At 35.7% G+C, this 21,227-nt stretch overlaps 1 protein-coding gene across 3 annotated transcripts in view; it reads right to left on the reverse strand.

The window, feature by feature from the left end:
* The window catches only part of HBS1L (HBS1 like translational GTPase), a 59,012-nt gene that overhangs the window by 12,753 nt on the left and 25,032 nt on the right, over positions 1-21,227 (reverse strand). For all 3 annotated transcript variants that reach the window (XM_030267970.4, XM_030267972.4, XM_030267971.4), the window contains 4 exons: positions 12,065-12,173; positions 3,892-4,148; positions 3,296-3,461; positions 2,151-2,268 (listed from right to left, as the gene is read on the reverse strand). In XM_030267970.4, the coding sequence (XP_030123830.4) occupies positions 2,151-2,268; positions 3,296-3,461; positions 3,892-4,148; positions 12,065-12,173 (650 nt within the window). The remainder of the gene's footprint in view (positions 1-2,150; positions 2,269-3,295; positions 3,462-3,891; positions 4,149-12,064; positions 12,174-21,227) is intronic.

Raw genomic sequence — 21,227 nt, forward strand, 5'->3', positions numbered from 1 at the left:
TCTGTACACTTTCTATGTGAGAAGCTGCAATAATTACAAACAAATCACCACACTATACAACTGGGACAACCAGTTCTACTGTACTGTTGATTGTACACTGTTGATTGAATGCTTCACAGTCCACTCAACACACTGGAGCATGCCAAAATCACAAGATGGCAAAAGACAAAGTAGCTTATTTTATCACCTAGACAAACCCTCTGCCAAAGCATTAAGAGGAAACAGTCTACAGTACTGCACAAAAGTCAGCATGTAAACTGGGAAAAACACAGATCTTGTTGTTAGCCTTAAATGCTGCTAATATTTCTGGTCCTTTTCCTGCTTTGGTAAGCAATTGCTAGTTAGATCATCATCATGTACTAAGTGATGGCAACAGAAGTGAACAACAAAGGTACTGGTGTCAACAGGCAGGTGTAAGACAATTTCAGAGTACTGAGGAGAAAAAGTGGTATTTTTTCCTTTTCCTTAAATTATTATGCTTCAGAATTCCAGGAAAAGGAAGAGAGTCCTGATTCTGAACATCCCTGGCCTCATCCTAGGCATGAAATCCTCACAGCTCAGAGACAGCAGGAGTGTAAGAATGGGAAAAGGATAACTGATGAATTTCCTCAGAGCTCCCAGCCTCAGAAGTACACTGCAGTGTACCTCTCCTTAAAAAAAAAAAAAAAAAAAAAGACATCCTGCATTTTCTAAATTATAAAAACAGTACCTCAATGACTTATTGAATGTGTATCAAAGGTCAGATGCTGGTAGGCTTGATAAGGCACTGAGCCTACTCTAACAGGCAACAGAAAGTTGCAAAGTTTCAGTGATTCTGTAACAGGCTCCAGAACAGACCAGTCCCTCATCCCCTGAGAGCCGGAACACAGAGATACCAAGCTTCTTTCGGTCAGCCCTGTCTTCTGATGAATTGATACAATTGCTGGGGGACCTTCAACTCTTCTCTTAATACTTCTGCTTGTGTTACTTTTCTCCCAAAATAAAATAAAAAAAAAACCTATTTAAACAACAATTGTAAAAAAATAGCACATCTGATTCAATTATTTTCCACTGCTCTGAAACCAAAGAGTCACTTTTTATTTTAAAACTCATAAAATTACTACAACACATATTCCCCCATACAGATGGCTGTATAAACACTACACCATAATTTGCAAACTTCTGACTATTCTGCAGCCTAACTACTGGGTCACAAGGTCTGAATTCTCACCCAGGCTCTGCTTCAGAGCTAAAGCAGAACTTGGGACAAACCAGTCTTCCTATAGTGCAGTTCTCTAAGATCATACTAGCAGTATTCATCCAAGTACTCAACAAAGATCTTCAGATATAACCCATATTTCAGCCAGTTATGACACAGGCAATGCAAAAATCTATACACAGCTTAGCATTGGAAAAAAAATTGATTAAAGCTCTACCTTGGAGAATCAATTTTATTATTTAAAAAGGGGTACCTATAAATGAAAAAAAAAAATCACTCATTTCATATCATGTTATTTTATATCATGTTATTTTTTCTCCATCTCTAAGGTATTATTTCCACAAATAATAATCTATAGGAGACTGGTAAGTGCCATACTTATTCATGTATTATGGTAAGTGCCATACTGATTTCAATGGGCAGTGTCCAATGCTATTGACTTCACCTACTGTTCCTAAAACAAGTGACATGCAGTTTCTGCAAATATCCTCTTGACAAGATAAATGCATTCTATATAAATTTTGTTATCTGTTTTCTCATCCCCTACAAAATACACTGTAAAACAGAAAAATGTGTTTTGCTTGAACTATAAATCCTTTTTCTTTAAGCTCAAAAACACTTAAAATCTTAACCTACAATGTGACTTCCACAGAACTACTCATTGAGTAGTCATATATCACATTTTAATAGCTTTCAAAGCTCAAGTGATTTTATCAAACTGCAACTTACTATTAAGTTACTTAAATAAAACCCTCCTCCCAAACATTAGCATCAAAAAAGCAACTACCTTTAATGTTTAACACATCCTTTTTTAAGTTTAGAAAATGCAAAGATAGGTTAATACAATCAATAATTCCATTCCATTCCATCTTAGATTTTAAAAGAAAAAAATATTTAAGAAGAAGTTACAAATAATACTGATATTGGGGAAAGCATTTTAGACCATCTTTACCTGTGCAGCTCCAGTGATCATATTTGGAATGAAGTCCTTGTGGCCTGGAGCATCCATCAGTGTAATGACTTTAGTTGGTGTCTCAAATTTGGTCATACCCACATCCATTGTTACTCCCCTTAAATACAACATACATGCAGTGCACCATTAAAACTGCTTTAAAACTTCAAAGATATAAAGTAAGCTATTAAAAACACAACCATGAAATTATTCCCTTCGTATCTTTCATTGATTTGGCCTTCACCATAGGGATTCCTGCATGCTGGAAGAGCAGACCTCTAAAGCTGCCATTTAGTAAATGCAGTTGTGAAGAAAAATTCCCAGGATTCCCAGTACTACCATGCACTCTTAGACCATGTCCAAACAAGCACAGCAAAAATATGAAAATTTAACTGCATATTTAAATCACTACTAATTATACTTTTGATATTTAATTCTTCAGAAAAAGGTATCAGAATAAGAGAAACATAGCCGAGTTAAAAAAAAATAGGTGGTATAGGACTACAGAGATGCAGTTACACTTTTACAAAGTCCACAGGCAGAACTCCTGATTACCAAGGAAGGATCACAACACACTTAGACTCAGTTCCACATCCCACTAACCTCCACATGTTCTGATAGGATCCATCTCACCAAATGTAAATACCTACTATTCACATGTCTGTATCTGGGTTAGTCATCTGCATCTCCCTTTACAGATAATCAAGACAGACAGGAACTTTCAAGGGACAAAACATCTTGTAGTAGAGGAGACTTCTAGTATGCTACTTCCAATCACCAAAAAATCCCAACAACAAAATAAGTCCCCAAAAATCCCAAACATTTACAGATGAATCCAGAGAGGGTTTTTTTTAAGTAAAAAACTCAGAGCAGAGAGAAAATAGAATCAATCAAAATACCAATGCAGAAAACCCACTTCTTCAATATAAAAATGCAGTTTTGAATTTCATATTTCAAATAAATAAAGGCATTTTATAAAGCATACAAGCATAATTGTTAATTAATTTGTAGATTTTATTTCAAAAGTAATGTAAGTCACATATCATGAACTGACATTTCAATGCTTCGTTTATCAGACTAATATTTTCTAACAAATGCTGTTCTTTCACAGAAAAAAGGTAATTCCCATCAAAATGTATTTCTACCTTTCTCTTTCTTCACCAGTTTCATCCAAGACCCATGCATAGGCAAATGAAGCTTTACCAGCCTTTTTAGATTCCTGTTCATATTTGTGCATAGTTCTTTTGTTCACATTTCCCAAAAGGTAGAGCAAATGACCCATTAAAGTACTTTTGCCTGCATCAACATGTCCTGTGGAAGAAAATAAATATTACAGTTATTTTATTCATTTATGCAATTTAGGTAAAGCACAAGAACTATTCTAAACATATGAACATCACATGCGCTGATAATGCTTCTGTAATCCATAGAACTTCATAATCCTGTGAGACAGAGACACAGGAAGACAGCTTATTATAACAGCCAGTTAGCGTGACAGCCATAGAGCACCTCCAAATTCATGCTAAAAAGAACATGCTGCAAAAATGAAACCAAACCAAACATCTTCTGTATGTTCATCCTCACTGTCCAAGTCAAAGACATCTGAATGGACTCCCTCTGAAAACTTTATGAAATTCCCTTCCCTGAAGTAAGGATAGTTTTGCTTCTATATCACTTCCAGATTTTATCAACGCAGTTTTTAAACTTTATGTTTGTCAGAAATGTAATTTAACAGTATTACCTATTACCACCAAATTCAGCAGTTGCTTTCCTCCTTGTCTCTTCTCCAACTCTGCTTTCACATCTATTTGTGGTTTTGCCTTGCTTGACTTTTTTGCTGGAGTGGGTACCATATTCTGCTCTTCTGAAACCTGCGCTACTTGGGGTGAAGGAGTAGATTTTGAGACAGCCTCAAGTACCCCAGAAGTAACACTGATGTCTTCAGGTAACAGTCCTTTCTGAGGTGTATTAATGTGGCCATTTTCCTCAGCAATTACACTAGGGAAAAAAAAGAAAACACAAAGAATGCAAATGGCAAAGAAGACATAGGAACAGGGGAGAGAAACTGAGTTTTCAATTGACTATCATGTAAGCCCCAAGAAGTACGTGATAAGCCCATTACGGTGGAACTGATAAGCAGCTGGATAAAAACTGTACAGATACCAGCTCTGAACATCTTGTCTGAAAAGGTGTCTGTTTACAAAAGCAAGATAAGAAGATATCTTGTAAAATATATGAAACAGATAAACAAGTCTTCCATAGACCCTTCCTTTAACAGGAAGGGAAAGGATAATTATGCAGAACAACCACAGAGCAGGTTTCCTCTGAACAAAGAGCCCAAGTCAACTTTGAAGCACAGATCCTGAAACTGTTTCCACGTACAGTACCATTACTACAGTTGAACATAGTAATGTTTTATTCTGAGAACAGCAATATAACATAAAGAGTTGATATTAAGCACATGTAAGCTGCAATTTAAAGTGCAGTACTTATACAGAACTATGCAGAAGACGAGTTAAGATTTATCAATATTGAAAAAAAAATTGTTTCATGCATCAAACAAGACACCCAGGATTAAAGAGATTTGGATTCTCAAACTCCCTTTTCTAACACCCTGTTCTCCCTCAAATCACCATACTAATCCTAATGGTAAATAATCTCAAACATATTCTTTTCTTACTCTCTCTTTTTATCTCCATTTTATAAATTAAAATATTTTCCTGATTGACACAAGCTTTCTGAGAATGTACAATATTATTCTTTATCTGTCATAGCAAAGATGATCACTAAAAACAAACACTAAGTAACATTTTAAAGGCAGCAAAAACTTTTTTACTGCCTAACAGAGTTGCAGGTAAGGCATTAATGTAAGAAACAAGACAGGAACAGAAGCAGTTATTACAGGTCTGCCAACATTCTATCACAGCAAATGTCAATATACAAACCACTGATTATTCAGAAAATGAAAATTCCTACAGAACATTATACTTAAAATTTTATCCAAGGGGAAGAAGCTTCTTCCCCTGGAAAACTGGAAATCCTTTCAAGTTCAGTACCATCATGCTGCAGACTGCTTTCTCTGGAACAGCTTCACGCAGGCTCTTACTCAAGCGTTTCCACATCCACAGTGATATTTTCACTCTCCACTTTCTGTTTAGATTAACTAACAATTACCTACCCAGTTTTAATCTTTACAACTTCTACAAACCAAACTATTTGTTTTGGTACTTTAGAATCCCACATTGTGACATCTCAGCTTTTATTTGACATTACTTCCATTTTCTGTCTGCATAGGAGTATTTGCATTGCATTAGTCCCTTTCAATTACATAGATCTCATGGACCAATACAGCCTAAACATGTTAATCTGCTAAAGAAAGCTGTTGAAGAGTCATTATCTAAAAAATTAAACATTGCAAATGTTCAGATCAAATGCAAACTTAGCCTCTCATTACCGCAATAAGTAACATGGGACATTTTATGGCTCCCCCTTCTTCCCCAAAGTTTCAGAACCCACCCAAGTTATCAGTACTGCAGCAGACTGATTGATTTTGACGCCTTTTCATAAGGCCCAAAGCCAAGTTTTTCTCTTGATTGTGAGACCAAAGCAAAAATTCCAACACTAATTTTTTTGGCTACAAAACCCAAGGTCAGGTTCTTGCCTCAAGGCTGGATACCCAGGCATGCTTCCCAAATTAGCTAAGCAAACAACCTGTTTTGTGCCAGTCATGATGGTTGCAGGGTACAGATAGTACCTGTGCTTCTGCATAATGGATAGACAATTCTGTATAAAGTCTATTTGATATTAAATAAAATATAGATGTATAAAGTCTATGTCTATTTTTGCATTACGTCTTTTCTAAAAAGAAGTTATTCTACAAAATATTCTAAACCACTTGTAGGAGAAGGACAAGTTTCTATCAAACTACTGCCTTGGGTCACACAGTCTTGACATTCTAGAATTCACACTACAAAGCAAACTGTTCTGTATCACTAACTATCACTCCCATGTTACAGATAGCATTGCAGTTTGACAAGCTGAATAACCTTGATGACACTTGATTCTTTAAACCAAAGCAATAGCTGGTCATCATTGCTTTACATGTAGCAATGAAGAAAGCTGATTATTCACAAATCATTCCACAGGGAAAAAAGTCACTGCAACTATTTATGCTCTCTTTTACTGGAAAAGGTAAGTGCATTTATATAAGGCTGAACAGCACGCTCTGCCTTTAAAAATCCTTAAATAGTACATTAAGTTTTAGCTGAAAAGTTACTTTGGAATGGCTAAACAATTATTTTCTCCAATGTCTCTGCAGGGAAATTTTACTTCATGAAAACAGACTGGAAACAATCAAGTTGATAGAGGGTAAATATACAGAGAATTGTGATAACAAAGTTTTCTACATATTGTAACAAGGTAATAAAAATCATCTGAATGATGTAAAGTATGCCAAATAATTTTTGTCTCAATCATTTAAGAAAGCCACATATATTTACAATTAATTTGCATTAAACAACTTTCATAAAGATTAAGACTCTTCCATCTTTTTTCCCTTTCTTCAGACAAACCAGTCCAGTCTTAGCATAATATCTAGTATGTTCACACTGAAGTACCAGGACTAGTGCCAATATGCAAAGGTCACACTGAAATGCAAATATGGTATTTTACATTGGTATCAAGTTTCTTCCTTGAAAGTCTAATATTTGAAGTTCTGGAGAAAACTATTTGTATAAGAAGTCAAGACAGCCCTTTCAGCTGGCAATAGTTTTCTCTCCTTTTCAGTGTATGCATTTCTTCCCAAACCAAATTTTCAAAAGTGAAAAAAAAACTTAAAAGGCACTTTTTTAGATGAAGCTGAAAGTAATGTGAGTCACAAACATAAATCTCCTATTTTTCTATAGCTTTCCAAAATATATTCAAACATTGTCACATCAGCCTATTAACAGACAAGAAGGTATTTTCATAGAGAGGTTATTTGCAAGCTTCTAAATTTTATTTCATAAAACTAGGTAATGATTCTTTTTGTAATCCCAGATGTTAAGATCTTCCTGCAGGCCAAAACCGATGTCTGTAAGAATTCCCCAATGCAGGATGGATTTTGTGTGATAGAATTCAAACTAATTACAGTATCTGAAAGAACCATGGTTATTGCCAGAGACCGTAAGTACTCCTTCATTTCTATGTAGCTTTTATTGTAACCACCACTGCTTAAGGATGCCAAATAGCTTTTATTTTGGGTAGTGCAAAGAAAAAGTGCTAGATACAAATTAAATTAGTGAAACAAAGCTCCATCCATCATTAGGCCTTGCTACTTTTTCAATGGTACAGTATTTGTACAGTCAGTACACTGCTAGAGTTTAAAAGTTTACTATGTTTTGGAAACCTAGAAACAACTTGTGCCACAATAAAACTAGACTTGGTATTTCAGAAAAGAAACATCAGAATGGAGAAAGCATATGATCTACTTACAGAGTACCCCTAATAACACAATTCAGCTTTTTACTGACCAGTGTCAGGGAAAGGGACAGCAAGTTTATTGCTAGGTACCTAAGCAGGAAAGCAGGCAGATTAAATTTCAGTCTTATGGAAGTACATGAAAAGAAAACAACAGCAACAGTAAGACCATGACAGTTATGCTTCATGGCAACCAAATGAGTAGTTTATTAAAAGCTTGATAACGGCTCAGAAAAATGCTAAAGAGCTCCATTTCTGACAGTCAAACAAAAATGAATGACACTGGAAATGCTCTTCAGCTAGCCTCTTCCCACAACGTTTTATAAAATTGCTGAATTGAAAACTCCTGTCAGAAGGCAGTACTAGAGTGCCAGTAGTGCAGGCAGTTGAGAATATAACCAAGTCAACTTCACTAGAAAGCATCTTCAGTAGCAAAGTTCCAGATTGGTCTGAGCCATGAAAATCTACCATATGAAGAAAAATCTATATTGAAGGAAGACCACTTCCTAAACCATTGCTTGAATCATTGTTTGAGAAGTTGATGGAACTACCAAAAGTAGTCTCAGTTTGCGAACAACTGCTGTCTGGTAACATGGAGCCATTGACTGATTATGTAACTCAACTTCTTTGAAAGGACAGAACGCATGCACACTGAGATGATGTACTCAAGGAAGCCTGAACATCAGCAATTCAGGCACAAATATCAAAACAGCCTATCACAGCTCTTTTGGAAATCAGCAGACAAACCAAAGCCTGGTAAACACCAACATTTAGTCAAAATTAAAACTGCCAGGCCAGAAACTTCTTATGCTGTCGTACATAACAGTAAACTGAATAAAATGTTATGGTCACATTACTGTTTTCTGGGAAATATTAATAAATACAACATATGTTGTTATAAGACATGTTAGAAGGCATTCAATCTCCCACAAGTATTGAAAGGTTCACACCACCACACATTCAAAGAGGAACCTGAAAGCTCATCTGCTCAATATTAACTCTTCAGAATTTAGCTTTTAAACATTATTTTCAATCTTCTAGTCTCGATGCTGGGTGAATTATTTTTACACAACTGACTCTTTTGGAGTACTTACAGTCATTACAGAAACGTCTACATTTATTTCCCCTTTCAAAATTATTAATTACAATATATTGGTCAGACTAGTTAAAATAATCAAACCTTTTTTGGTCACAGCTTCTTTTGGCTTCCTTTATTACTTAACAGAAAGAAAAAGCCCAGTAAACAGTTTTGCTAGAGCATCAGTTTACCAGCAAACTCCATTTGCTGTAGAAAATCCCACTAAGAATACCTAGCAACAAAGGCAATCAATGCTCAAAGCAATTAATGATTTCTAATAATCCATCAATTTCAAATAAGATTCACTAATTAATATGAGGTTATACCTCAAAACAAGACTGAATCATAGACTGAATAGTTAGTCAAAGAATGGGGTTTTTTGCTAATGCAAGGCTGCTGCTTTTAAAAACATGTCCAAAAATTACCTTTAAGACCCCATATAGGTAACAACAAAAACTAGTTCATATGTACTATATAATTGTCTTCTAATGGTATCTGCACCAGCACCATCCAAATACTTTGGAGTAAAAGTAGGGGGCACAGTTAGAGATGTTTTAGAATCCATTTAGTATGCTTTGAATAATTTATACTGGTGCTTTTGGTCAGTGACATAAACTATATACTTTAAAAAACTGTATTATTATAAACACCCTGAAGTAAATTAATAATGAAACAAGAACATAAAGAACTTATAAAAAGGGTCAGAGGAACAGGTGTTAATAAACACAGATTCTTTCTGTGCCTTAACAGGTTATCCTTACCTTGCCATTAATCCAGAAGGTAAATGCAGGGGAAGAAAACCAACCCTAATACTCATTGAATTGAGGTGGAGGTTCATGTTTTGTTTTTCATGTTTAGAAACAGATGATTCTCTGCTTCTATAAAGTCAATGTCATAGGCCTTGCCTACACAGCAGTCTGTTAGACAAAAGAAGGAGGCCCTCATCAGACACCTTGAAGAAGGGGTCTTTAAGACACACAGGTAACCTTACCATTTAAATTGTATCTTCTTCCATATTCATTGACTGGCTGTGCTCCAAATCTCATGCTCTTTTACAAATCATTCCACTTCTTACCTATTACTCCCACTTAAAGCTAAATACCTAATGTATATCCAATTTCTACAGTAAAAAGAAGTTTGTTTTCAATTAGTATTTCAGCAGTACCACTAAGTGAGATGAATTAAAAAACATCTTCACAATCACAGAATGACAGAATAGTTTAGGTTGGAAGGGGCTTTTAAAGGTCATGTAGTCCAACCCCACTGCAATGAGCAGGGTCATCTTCAGCTATATCAGGTTGCTAAGAGCCTGGTCCAGTCTGATTTTGAATGTTTCCACAGGTGGGGCATCCACCACCTATTTGGGGAATCTGTTCCAGTGTTCTAACACCCTCACTGTAAATAACTTCCTTACATACGATCTAGACTCTCTTGCAGTCTAAAACCATTACACCCTTTGTTCTGTCAGAACAAGCCCTCCTAAAATGTCTGTCCCCATCTTTCTTATACCTCCCCTTTAGGTACTGGAAAGCTGCAATGAGGTCACTCCAAAGCATTCTCTTCTTTAGGTTGAGCAACCTCAGCTTTCTCATGCTGTCTTCATAGGAGAGGTGCTTCATCCCTCTAATAATCTTGGTGGCCTCCTCAAGGCCCACCCCAAAAGGACCATGTCTTTCCTATGCTGAAAACCGCAGAATTGAATACAGCACTCCAGATGGGGTCTCACAAGAGCAATATTAAGGATTTATCTAGAGGATTTACCCACAGGTCCTGATGGCTTAATCTTACTTTAGTCTACAGATGAGGAAGCAGTCCTCTTATCTGCTCCCTGTGGAGCAGGCACACATGCTAAGTAAGTATCAGAGATACAAAATTCTGTATTTGCTCTTTTTTAGAAACAAACATTTTAAATAGCCATTATTACAGATTAAAAAAAAAAAAAAGCGAATCACAACTACATAAAATGAGCTAACAGACCTTCTTCACTCACTTAATATTCCTTTCTTTTTCTAAACTTCTATACAAATTAAATTACTACACAGAAGTCCCCATGAAAAACTCCAATTTCTAAGAAGTTTAATAAGAACATAAGAGATGAAGGTGCCTGGAACTTCATGAGTCCAGCTGTCAAACCCAGAGTCACTGATTAGTAGACAGCAAATGAAAGAAAAAATTACGCTTAATTTATATATGGCAAATCTCAAACAGTACAGACAAAATATTTTGGAAGTCCCAGAAATTTTCCATTTGGAGCTTATTGCATCTAACAAGACTGGATGAAGGTGATGTCTTTTAGCAATGACATTCAGCAGCATAAAGGAAAAATGACATCAGTTTCACACCTTGCATTAAATGTGCTTAGGTAGATGAAACTGCTTGCTTTCCACTCAGTTATCAAACATGCACAAGATACTGAAAGACAAAGACTATGTTCCCCTCTCACTCCCAAAAATGCTTTCCAGATCAGAAGTAAAAACACTGCAGGATGACCTTGGGATGTTGGCACTTACACTTGAGAATTTTTTGACCTCAGGATGAACTATGGAATTTCTTGCCACAGATTAGATAGCTATTGTAAGACTGGGTTCAAAAACAGAGTAAGGGTACCTAAGTAAGAAAAATAAATTAACCATTCTTAATAGAAATAGACAAAACCTAAAAATAAATAAAAATTGTGGGGAGCCATAGAACACTACACAATGATATTTCATGGACCATAATCCCAACATACATGGCCTGTCCTTATATATTTCTTTAACTATTCACTGCTGGCTATTGCTGTAGGTAGTCTCTGATTCAGATGTCTGTCTTCTTGCTCTCATGAGACATCCCCCTCAACAGTTCCAAGTCAGGATAAAATTAGAACCACTCTAATTTAGCTATAGCACAAGTAGGACCAAACTCTACAACAGTTGTACCCTGGACACCTGTTAAAGTTAATAAAAGCTGCAGAGGAAGGCATGGTTTAGCCATAAGTGATTGTTTTCCCCATCAACTATTCTTAAATACATTACTTCCTTTGAAGAACAAGCAATTACAGTTAAGATATATTGATTTCATAATTCCACTTAGAGAACTAAATTTAAAGTAAACGAACACCAAGAAAGTTCAGTATTCTATGAAGCGGATGTTTAAATAATCTGACTACCTGATATCTCTATGCACTATTCATAGTGAAAGGATTTGTTAAACTCAAAACGTGAGGTACCATCTTTTGAAAGTAATTCTGAGTCAAACAAGAAGCTGAGATGGTTAGTTCTGAAGAGTGACACTAAAACTGCTGTGAAAAATAGAAGAAATAAGAAGAAAACTTGCTACAGGTGCATCAGTCTGAAAGAAGAGCTGCTGATGTACCTTGATGTGTGAGTGCTTGGCTTACCATGGAACTTCAAATCCCATAGACTGTTTCTTTCCAGACACTGTCATTTTGGTAATTTTTGGCACAATTTCAGATTCCATTCTGGCTGACTGGGAGTCCCTTGTTTTTCCTAGTAATAGACAAAAAGTAAGTTTGAACTTAAGGTTGTGACTAACATGTGTTAAATATAAAGTTAACAAGTCCCATTGCTTCTCTCCAACCCAACAATACCAGTCCTTCATGACCAACTCTCACATTTCAGTGTCTTATGTGAATATATTACATAATTAATGAAAATAATCTCTAGTTAGATCTATTGTGAAAATCTCACCTCTATCTCAAAGCATTCACATGACACCTACACTACACAACAGCTTTACTAGAAGCAGCTCTGCAGGATGCCAGAATCATTTCATGCATGAGATAAAGAAATAGTTTGCAGCTGCTCATTAGATGATTGGATTAATTTTTCTTCAGAGTTTTTCTTTTGCCTTACCATTTGCTAAAACTGTAAAGCAAAAAAATATGTCCAACTCAGAGAGTTCTAGCAGCAGCACCAGCTATGTGTGGGCTGCAAGGCCTTCCCTGAAACCTGAAAACAGACTTGTCTCCTACTGAATTACAGTCAAGAAGCCAAGCAAAGCTAGCTAATTTCAAGATTATTTAGAAATAATTACCAGAACTGAGTAACTTAATTACTTAAAAGTATTAACTTTTACCATAACTTAAATGAAAACACAATTAAAGTTAATTCTTAATTCTGTGAAACTAGTTGCACAACTAATAGCACTACAGTGTTATTAGTTTATTGTCAAGCTGTAAAAAAAAGATAGATTATTTACTCCACAGAGGAAGGGTTTATATAAAAGAAGTAAACTAGTAAAACAGTTTCTTTACACAGTTCCCTTGTTATTATTTCAGGATCTCTTCCTCCTTCAAGGATAAAAGCTTCCTGCATTACAGCATTTGTGACAACTGCTGCACATTGTGTTGTGAAGGATGTTACACACATGACAAAGCAGAACAGCAACCCAAATTCAGAATTAAGCTGCAATTTTAAAACACACTTTACCTACAAGTGTATCTGAAAACCAGAAAAACGCCACTACTCTTCCAGTATTGACCAATTTGGATACTCAAGAATCAGGTGAATACCAAGTTACTCTTTCAAGTATTTTAGATACATTACATTAGGATGAACTATTGGAGCCATTTGGCCATACTCATTTATGTTAATGCTGCACTTCCTTCTAAAGCACAACGGTTACACCTTTCAACCACAAGATCAAATTGGTTTGCAGGTTACATAAATGATGCGGTCAAAGCTGGTGAAGATTTCAGGCAAGGAAGCAGAATACCACAGACATGTCTACAACAGCAAACCAAAAAAGTAAACAATCACAATACAGATGGAGACAACCTTATTTATCTGATGACTTGGTCTTCATCTCCTTTATCTGCCTTATCTGCTGATATTAATTTTATTTATATGCCACCTGCAGATCTCTGCAAGATGTAGTCTTGTGTGTGGTTTATGAATAGTTGCATACAAATAAGAAACAAAATTAAGAGAAATAAAGGCAACAACAGAAAGCATGGCTTAAAAGAATCTCAAATCATGTAACTAACAAATATAACTATTCAGGATATAAAATTCTCACTGGACAGGGACTATTAGTTAAGCATAAAGATTGTGTTTCATCTTTGAGCTCTTAAATAGATGGCTTACAGCATTTTTTTAATAAGGAAACACTTCAGTTACAGTAAAAATTACATTACTTTTGTTGCAAAATTGGTATGAAATTTTCTGCATAAATTCTAACAATTTTCAAGCACACATCATTTTCAAGTAACATGTAAACATGAATGCTTTACATGTCATTTGAAAGCTGAATTCTCAGAAAGTATGTTTGAAATCTGACTACAAGGAACTGATAATTACAAATAACACAATTAAATTGAAATGAGACTAGTTGAAAGAAAAGACAAAAATTAGTATTATGTAACTTGAAAATAACTTACAATCTATTAGTGTGAAAGTCAAAGGTTTTACAAAACACATCTCTAATCAATTCCAAAATTAAGCTTTACTCTGTACAAATAATGCTGCAGTGTTTGACACAGACTCGAAGTTAAATTGTACAAGAAGACTTAACACATTCAACAAATGAAATATTTGAGACAGAAAAAAACCCTTAAAACTAGAATTTAGGAAACACTACAAGTTGAAAGAAGATACAAAACTAATATCACAAAGAACAAGAGAAAGTAAAAGTCCATTAAATCTGACCATTTGGATAGTTCTTTATTTATGGATACTTTAGTTTTAGAAGTAACAATAACTTATTATAATAAAAAATTATATAAATAAATAAATACTAAAGCATAGGTGGCACAAGGAAGCAGACTGGGATCATATAAAGACAAATCAAACCATAGAAATAATCCAAGAATGGCGACATTCAAACAAATGAAAAGGCAAGGCAAGAATTATTAGTAACACTACTGATAGAAGCATCAAATACAACTTTCAGCCTTCAATGTTTTTATAACCAAGTACAATAAAATCAAGCAGAACATTTGAGATAAGGACCAAGTCTGTCTTTTATGCATTGCAGGCGCCACTAAAGATTAATAATTATGGCTTCATTACAAAGGACAGAAGGTTGGGAAAGGAGTATACTTTACTATCTAATCTATAGGGAACTGGAGAAAACTGCATGATAAATTCTTATCTGCTATAGCAGGCAAAGCAAAAGCTATTCGGCACTTAACAGATTGCATGCAAATCCTTAAATTGCACCTTGGAACTAAAAGGAAGTCAATGCACAAAGCTGATACAATTCTTAAAACACTTCTTAATCTATAAGCAGGGTACCCTATGGCAGCTGAAGGGTACTACAAACCCAGAAAAAACATAGAAACAGTAATCCCAATCTGATTAGGACAAGAGCAGCTCTGGAAAATCAGCTTCTGGAGGGAAAGGATTAGAAGGACATAAAGATTTTTACCACGAAGGCCTTGATAAAGTCCTTCATACCTACTGCCATTTGGACATTCTCAAACACATGCCTAGGTAATTCAAAGGCAATAAGTTTCCTAAATCAAGAGATAGATAAAATAAAAACAGATATGTCTTTCACAAACTCCAAAAGAAGTCCCAATACCTTGTTACATTTCACTACTCCAAGCATTGCAATGAAATAAATATAAATTTACTTGTATCCTTACATGTAAATGCATTAATTGATACAACACTAGGAAAATGTAAACATTTTCCTTCCACAGAAACACACAGTATACATTTATAAATCATAAAAATTAAAACTGAAAATAAAAAAGTAAAATCTTAAAGGCTCATCAGCATGATAATTCTCACAATTCAGAATGTTCAGAACCCCAAACTTCTAGCCTATTTTAAGCAAAGTAGCTTCCAGAGAGGTATTTGGTACTTAGACTGCGTAGACATCAGAGTACCCAGGCTAAAGCACACTGTAGCTACAAGTCAAACACTATTACAAAACTAAAAGTGTGCTGATGAACCATGTCTCAGTATTAAACTGAGATCAGCCTAACACCAAAGGGAACAGACAGACCTGCACAGCCATTACGCCAATACAACTGGAGTGCATGACACCTTGACAAAGTTCTCTTCTATATTTCTTGGCTGTGTTTTTACCTTTCCTGTGACTGCCAGTTGGTCTTCTGACTTAACAGAGTCAAAAAATCTGTTAAGGCTTATTCAAAAAGTATTATTAATGACAGCTGATATAACTCCAAAATTGTTAGCAACACAAACCCAAAATCTGATGACACAATAAACTGTGTCTGACCTGCAGTCTGATAAATAGATGATGATGATGATGATTATGACACAGACAAATACATATGCAGGAAGGAAATAAAACATTGGGACAGTCTTTAAAAATTAACACAGTCTCTCTAGATGTTCAGGATGGAATAGTAGAAGTATATAGATTTAGCCAACCACCTCCCTTTACTGTGAGCAAATCCCCCTGAATTTCTTTTCTAAAACTGGTTGTAAGCAGTACCTGTAGAAGATCTTACTCTGGCTACAATATCAAACATAACAGGCCTGATAAGTCCTTTTTTTCAATTTTGATTCATATATATACTTAACACTGAAAGTAACAAGAAGATAAAAATTAATCTTGTCTGTAATTCTGTTGGAGCTATGGAAGGTTTCAGTAAATGGGAGAGTTGATTGACAGTCTAGTCTGTTCCTAGGTAGTTTAGAGGCAAATGAAAAGAGGAATCTGTTAAACAGCCACTCTCTCAAGAAAGACACATTGATACTAAATGGATATTGGTGTATTTGGAGAAATACACACTAGCACTGGGTATTTAAATCCATACTGACTGCTCAGATGACTATCTTTCCAACAGCAGAAACAAAATGCCACTGCTTTCAATTCCTATACACAGAAGCTTCTCCTCCCAAGTAGTCTTTCACTCATCAAACTGTAAATTGGTACTGAAACACTACACTCAATGAGCCCATTGCACAGAGAAGCCGTTTCTGATACAATGAACCAGAACATTTCATGTGCCTGAATTCAGCTTGAACAACAAAGACAAATGTCAACCCAGGCATGTCTTAAGCCTATGCTTTTTCAGATGGCAATCCCATTTAAATAAATCAATGTCTACTCACAAACCAACTACTGTTATAGAAGCACAGGCAAAGGATCACACCTTCAATTAACTGTAGGCAGCTTGCAGTTAGTTTTTCAGTTGCATGCTTTTGACATTTTTATTGGTTATACTGATCCTTCTCTTTTCAAAATTGGATGTGCACTTTAAGGCAGCTACATACAATTTCAACTTTGAATAGGGCTGAGGATCTTACATTTAACTGACACTTGATAGACAGAATAAAGTTACTTAAGCAGGTCCTCCTAATGCTGTCTAAACCGGCACTGCAATGAAAAAAAACACACATGCAATACCATGCTTTCTAATCTACAAGGTATGGTTTGCATTCTTTCCTCTGCTACAGACTTTCTATATAACCACAAACAAGTCACTTACACCTCTGTCTGCTGATTATACAACAATAGCCACCAATTACATAAAAGAAAACAGGGCACCATGTCATAAGCTCGGTTCACATGTCATGAGAGGACACAGCTCTGTCTGAAAAGCAGAATTAATAACCAAGGCTCCTCTCAAGATAATACACTTCCCTTCCTATATGCTCTGCTATGATTTTAAACTAATTTTAAGACACTGTAACTGTGAAAATATTTCAAATATGGACTACACATGAGTGAGTCAACCAGATGTAGACACCCAAAAGATTACACAGAATTTCATGCTCAGAACCATGTATACCTGTTTGCCCACATATATCTGGGTTTATATTAATATCTAATAATAAATCCATCTTGTCACATAACCCACCTAAAAAACTTCAAACTGTTTATATTTTTCTATTTATGCCACAAACCTCATGAGCTCTAAGCCTTTAAATATTTTTTAAAATTTGCCTTAAAAACAGTAATTTTATTTTTATCTCTTCAAATGTCACAGTACATGGGAAAAAATAACATAAAGAAGTATCAAAACTTGTCAAATTAGAGAGATGCTACTGAAAATGATTTGTTTTGGTTTCATAATTAAACTGAATTATTTCACACTCATGAATTCTACAAAATGCTGTAGGATATAGTGGTAACTTGCAGTTTAGTTAAGTTTGCACTGGGATGCAGTACACTATCATCAGTGGCATTGGTACTAAGTATTAGTATTATCAATATATCACAACTCTGAGAACAATATCAGAAGTCCAAGACTCTCAACAACGTACCATCAGTACATAATATGACTATGGAACTCAGGACATCCTAGATTTCCTAAATTTAGACAGCTTCCTAACCTTTAAAACATTCTGCCTGCATATAATTTGCTGTGCATCATCCCTACAGGTCATCAATTAAATGTCTTTTGATGCAACAGCAGTGACAAAGTCTGCATGTGTGAGAACTTCAGCTTACAGAATTCTTTCCATATACAAACATTAGTACTTAAATTAAACTGGTTCAAAATAGCCACTTTTAGAAAATCGTATGACATTATGTTACTGTGGACCACAATATACAAGTGGATGCTACTGAACATCTATAGCACTTCCAAAATCAATGCAACAGTCCAAAATAATAGAAAAGATAACTTGCTAAGTCACCACCCAGTGATGAGACACAGCCATTCTAAAGATATTACTGAAAACAATTCTCCAAACAAGAGCACTGAACTTTTTCTTTTTAAAAGAAAGGTTATTTCCTAATAGAAACCACAGTCAGGGTTTTCCAGGTAACCTGGTCTCATTGTTATAACTATTACCTCCTCTGCAAAGTTTCAGAGGGTGAATATGATTTTTTTTTTTTCATGAACTGGGAGTAGGCATTTTCACTGAAAATGCTGAAAATAAAAATGTTCACTTGCACTATAAGAATTTTTTTGGTTTGTTCTTAAGGTTTGATACAATAAGAGGGAAGAGAGATGTGGCAAGTTCTTGAGTGGTGATATTCCCGAGTCTCTCCATCATGGACCAGTTTTCTGGGATCCACACCACACAAACAGCACAACTTGCTATCCCAAGACTGAAGTTCCAGAAACAGTTTGCTTCACTACATGCAGCTGCAACACTGGGTGTGCAACAGACACAGTCAGAAGGGCTGGCAGCCTGCTACAGCCAGCTGGCACTCTCTCTGGCTTTCCTTTCAATGTTTGCAGCTTTCAGCAAGTTAACATCTCTAGTCCAAAAATTAATTTGTTCAAGTGAGGCTCCTGCCTGGAGCTAACTTTTTTTTTTTAACTTCCAAACAGGGAGAACAAACAAACTGGAAGATAAAAGATACAACAGAAGGTTTTTAAAAATGGCACCAAAGGAAGGTATTATTTGCATAAACTAAATCCTTCAAGGGATCTTTCCCCATTCTGAAAACCCACTTGATTTTGCCTTAGCAAACAGTTTGCACATGCTCATATGGCTTAAGTTTTAAAAATGAAATCCCTGAAACACTTCATCAACATTCATACATAGCAAGTAGCTGCTACAACTGTTTTTGTCCAGGCTGGACACAACTGTGTCACCTGAACTCAAATTCTACCTCTCCTCTGGTCCCCATACTTTCCTACCACAGCAATAAACTGGAGGCATCAATTTGTCCTGGATAAATCATAAAAACAAACAAAACTGGAGGGCAAGAGAAGAAAACCATATAGTGAGAACTGGCAAGCAGCAAGACAGACAGATTATCAAGAACGGATGAAGACTAGAAGAATAAAAACCAGTCAGTCAGAGAAGATGAAATAGAGTGATAGAGTGACCATGAAAAAAAAAAAGGTAGTATTAGTGAACAACCTAACATGGGGAAAAACTGTCTAAAAGGAGAAGGAGAAAGTAAAAGGCCACATACTCAATGACAAGTTACATGCAGAGCTAAACATGAACAAAGGAAGCAGAAAATGAGCAGAACTGAAAGCAAATGCAAAGTATGTCTGGAAAAGAGCAAACATGGAAAATAATAATGGCCTACTATTGGAAAAATAGGTAGGAAACTGGGAATGGATAGATAAAGAGTTTGAAATTATGAAGTAGAAAAAATGCAACTGCAATAAAAAACGTGGAATGACATGAGGAAATAAATACTGTGTTGAGGGCACAAAGACAAATTCAACAAAAAAATTGAACACAACTGAGTAAGTCAGAAAATTAGAAGGACACAGACACAGATGTTAGATCAGGTTGAAGTGAATGGTGAGGAATGTGTTAAAACAAAGCAACAACACATTTTCTTTCCTGTCTGAAACATAGCCAAAATTTCTAGAATCTCACCATGTCTCTTGCCATTAATACTACCTCCCTGAATGAAGCCAAATGATACAGAACCCAGCACTCAGTAATAGCTGCATTCTCTTGCTCTTCTCACCTGTGAGATTTTTCTGGCCATCAGGACTTATTTAATTTACACACGGTCAAGCCTGCAAGCAGCACAAAATTAATGTTACCTATTAAAACTATTTTTCCAAGTGACTCCTTACTGCAATCATTCCATCGAATGATGTACATTTTATTTAGAATATCTAATGTTGCCAGAAACACATCTCAGAGAACAGTGTATAAGTATATTTTTATATAAAAGATTTTACTCATGTCTATTACAACTAGGAGCTTTCAGTATTTTCACAACTTAAACTTGTATGTCTCAATATTTGGATGATTAAATCAACATTCCAATTTTTATGAAATTATGTTTAAGCAACACACAACAGCAAAGAAATGCACAGACCAGTTCTATATGTGGACCATTGGTACAGTCCTTCCAGAAACATGGATAATTAGTGTGGTTTGCATTCATGGTTCATCTGTTAGGGGAGACGGGCACTGATGCTATAGCAAAACTCTTAAGATTTCCAGTTTCACTAAGCCAACACCTCCCCTGTAAAAGAGCGGAGATCTCCTGTACAGAAAGGCAGACTGGGGGGTGGTGCGTGTTTTCCTTTCAAGAGTACCCAAACATCAGCTGTCTCCTTTTGATGTTTCCGACACGTAAAGGTCCAATAGGAACTCAACTATCAAAACAGCAACTTCCTCATCCACCAAGTTTTTCAAAAGGATGTCCCTGTGATATTTCTCATACCTACTGCTTATAGTTCAATGGACTAAAATTCAGTCCTTCACATGACCGTAACTCAGCACAACTCATCCTGTAACTACTGAAACCTAATTTGTGGGAGGTGTATTGCTCTGCACTCTAGCAATGCCAGTGATACCCATTCTCAATCCGTAACTGAAGCTACGATCTCCTGTAAAAATAATTTATTAGATATTTGTAGTTGCTCTGTAACAGCACCTTTACTCTCCCCAAGATACACAACCATAAGTCGTTGGTGGTGTTTTCTAACTCAACGAATTTTTCTTAAATGACTGTGAATTGTCTTTCACTGAGATTTACAAAAAACTCAATCTGATATTTCTGAAGTGCAACTTCCTACCATAAATGGTCATGTAAAGAGCAGAGTCAGCACTATGGGCAGGATAACCCCAAAAATATATCCCCTTCAGCCAGTAACTTAATTGAACAGAACACAGAGTCCATGCAAATTACCAGAATTTCTGTTAAACCTTGGCCCAAAATGAGTATGTAAAACTGAAAGT

Source organism: Taeniopygia guttata, chromosome 3 (genome assembly GCF_048771995.1).
Source record: "Taeniopygia guttata chromosome 3, bTaeGut7.mat, whole genome shotgun sequence".
Taxonomy (NCBI): Eukaryota; Metazoa; Chordata; class Aves; order Passeriformes; family Estrildidae; genus Taeniopygia; species Taeniopygia guttata.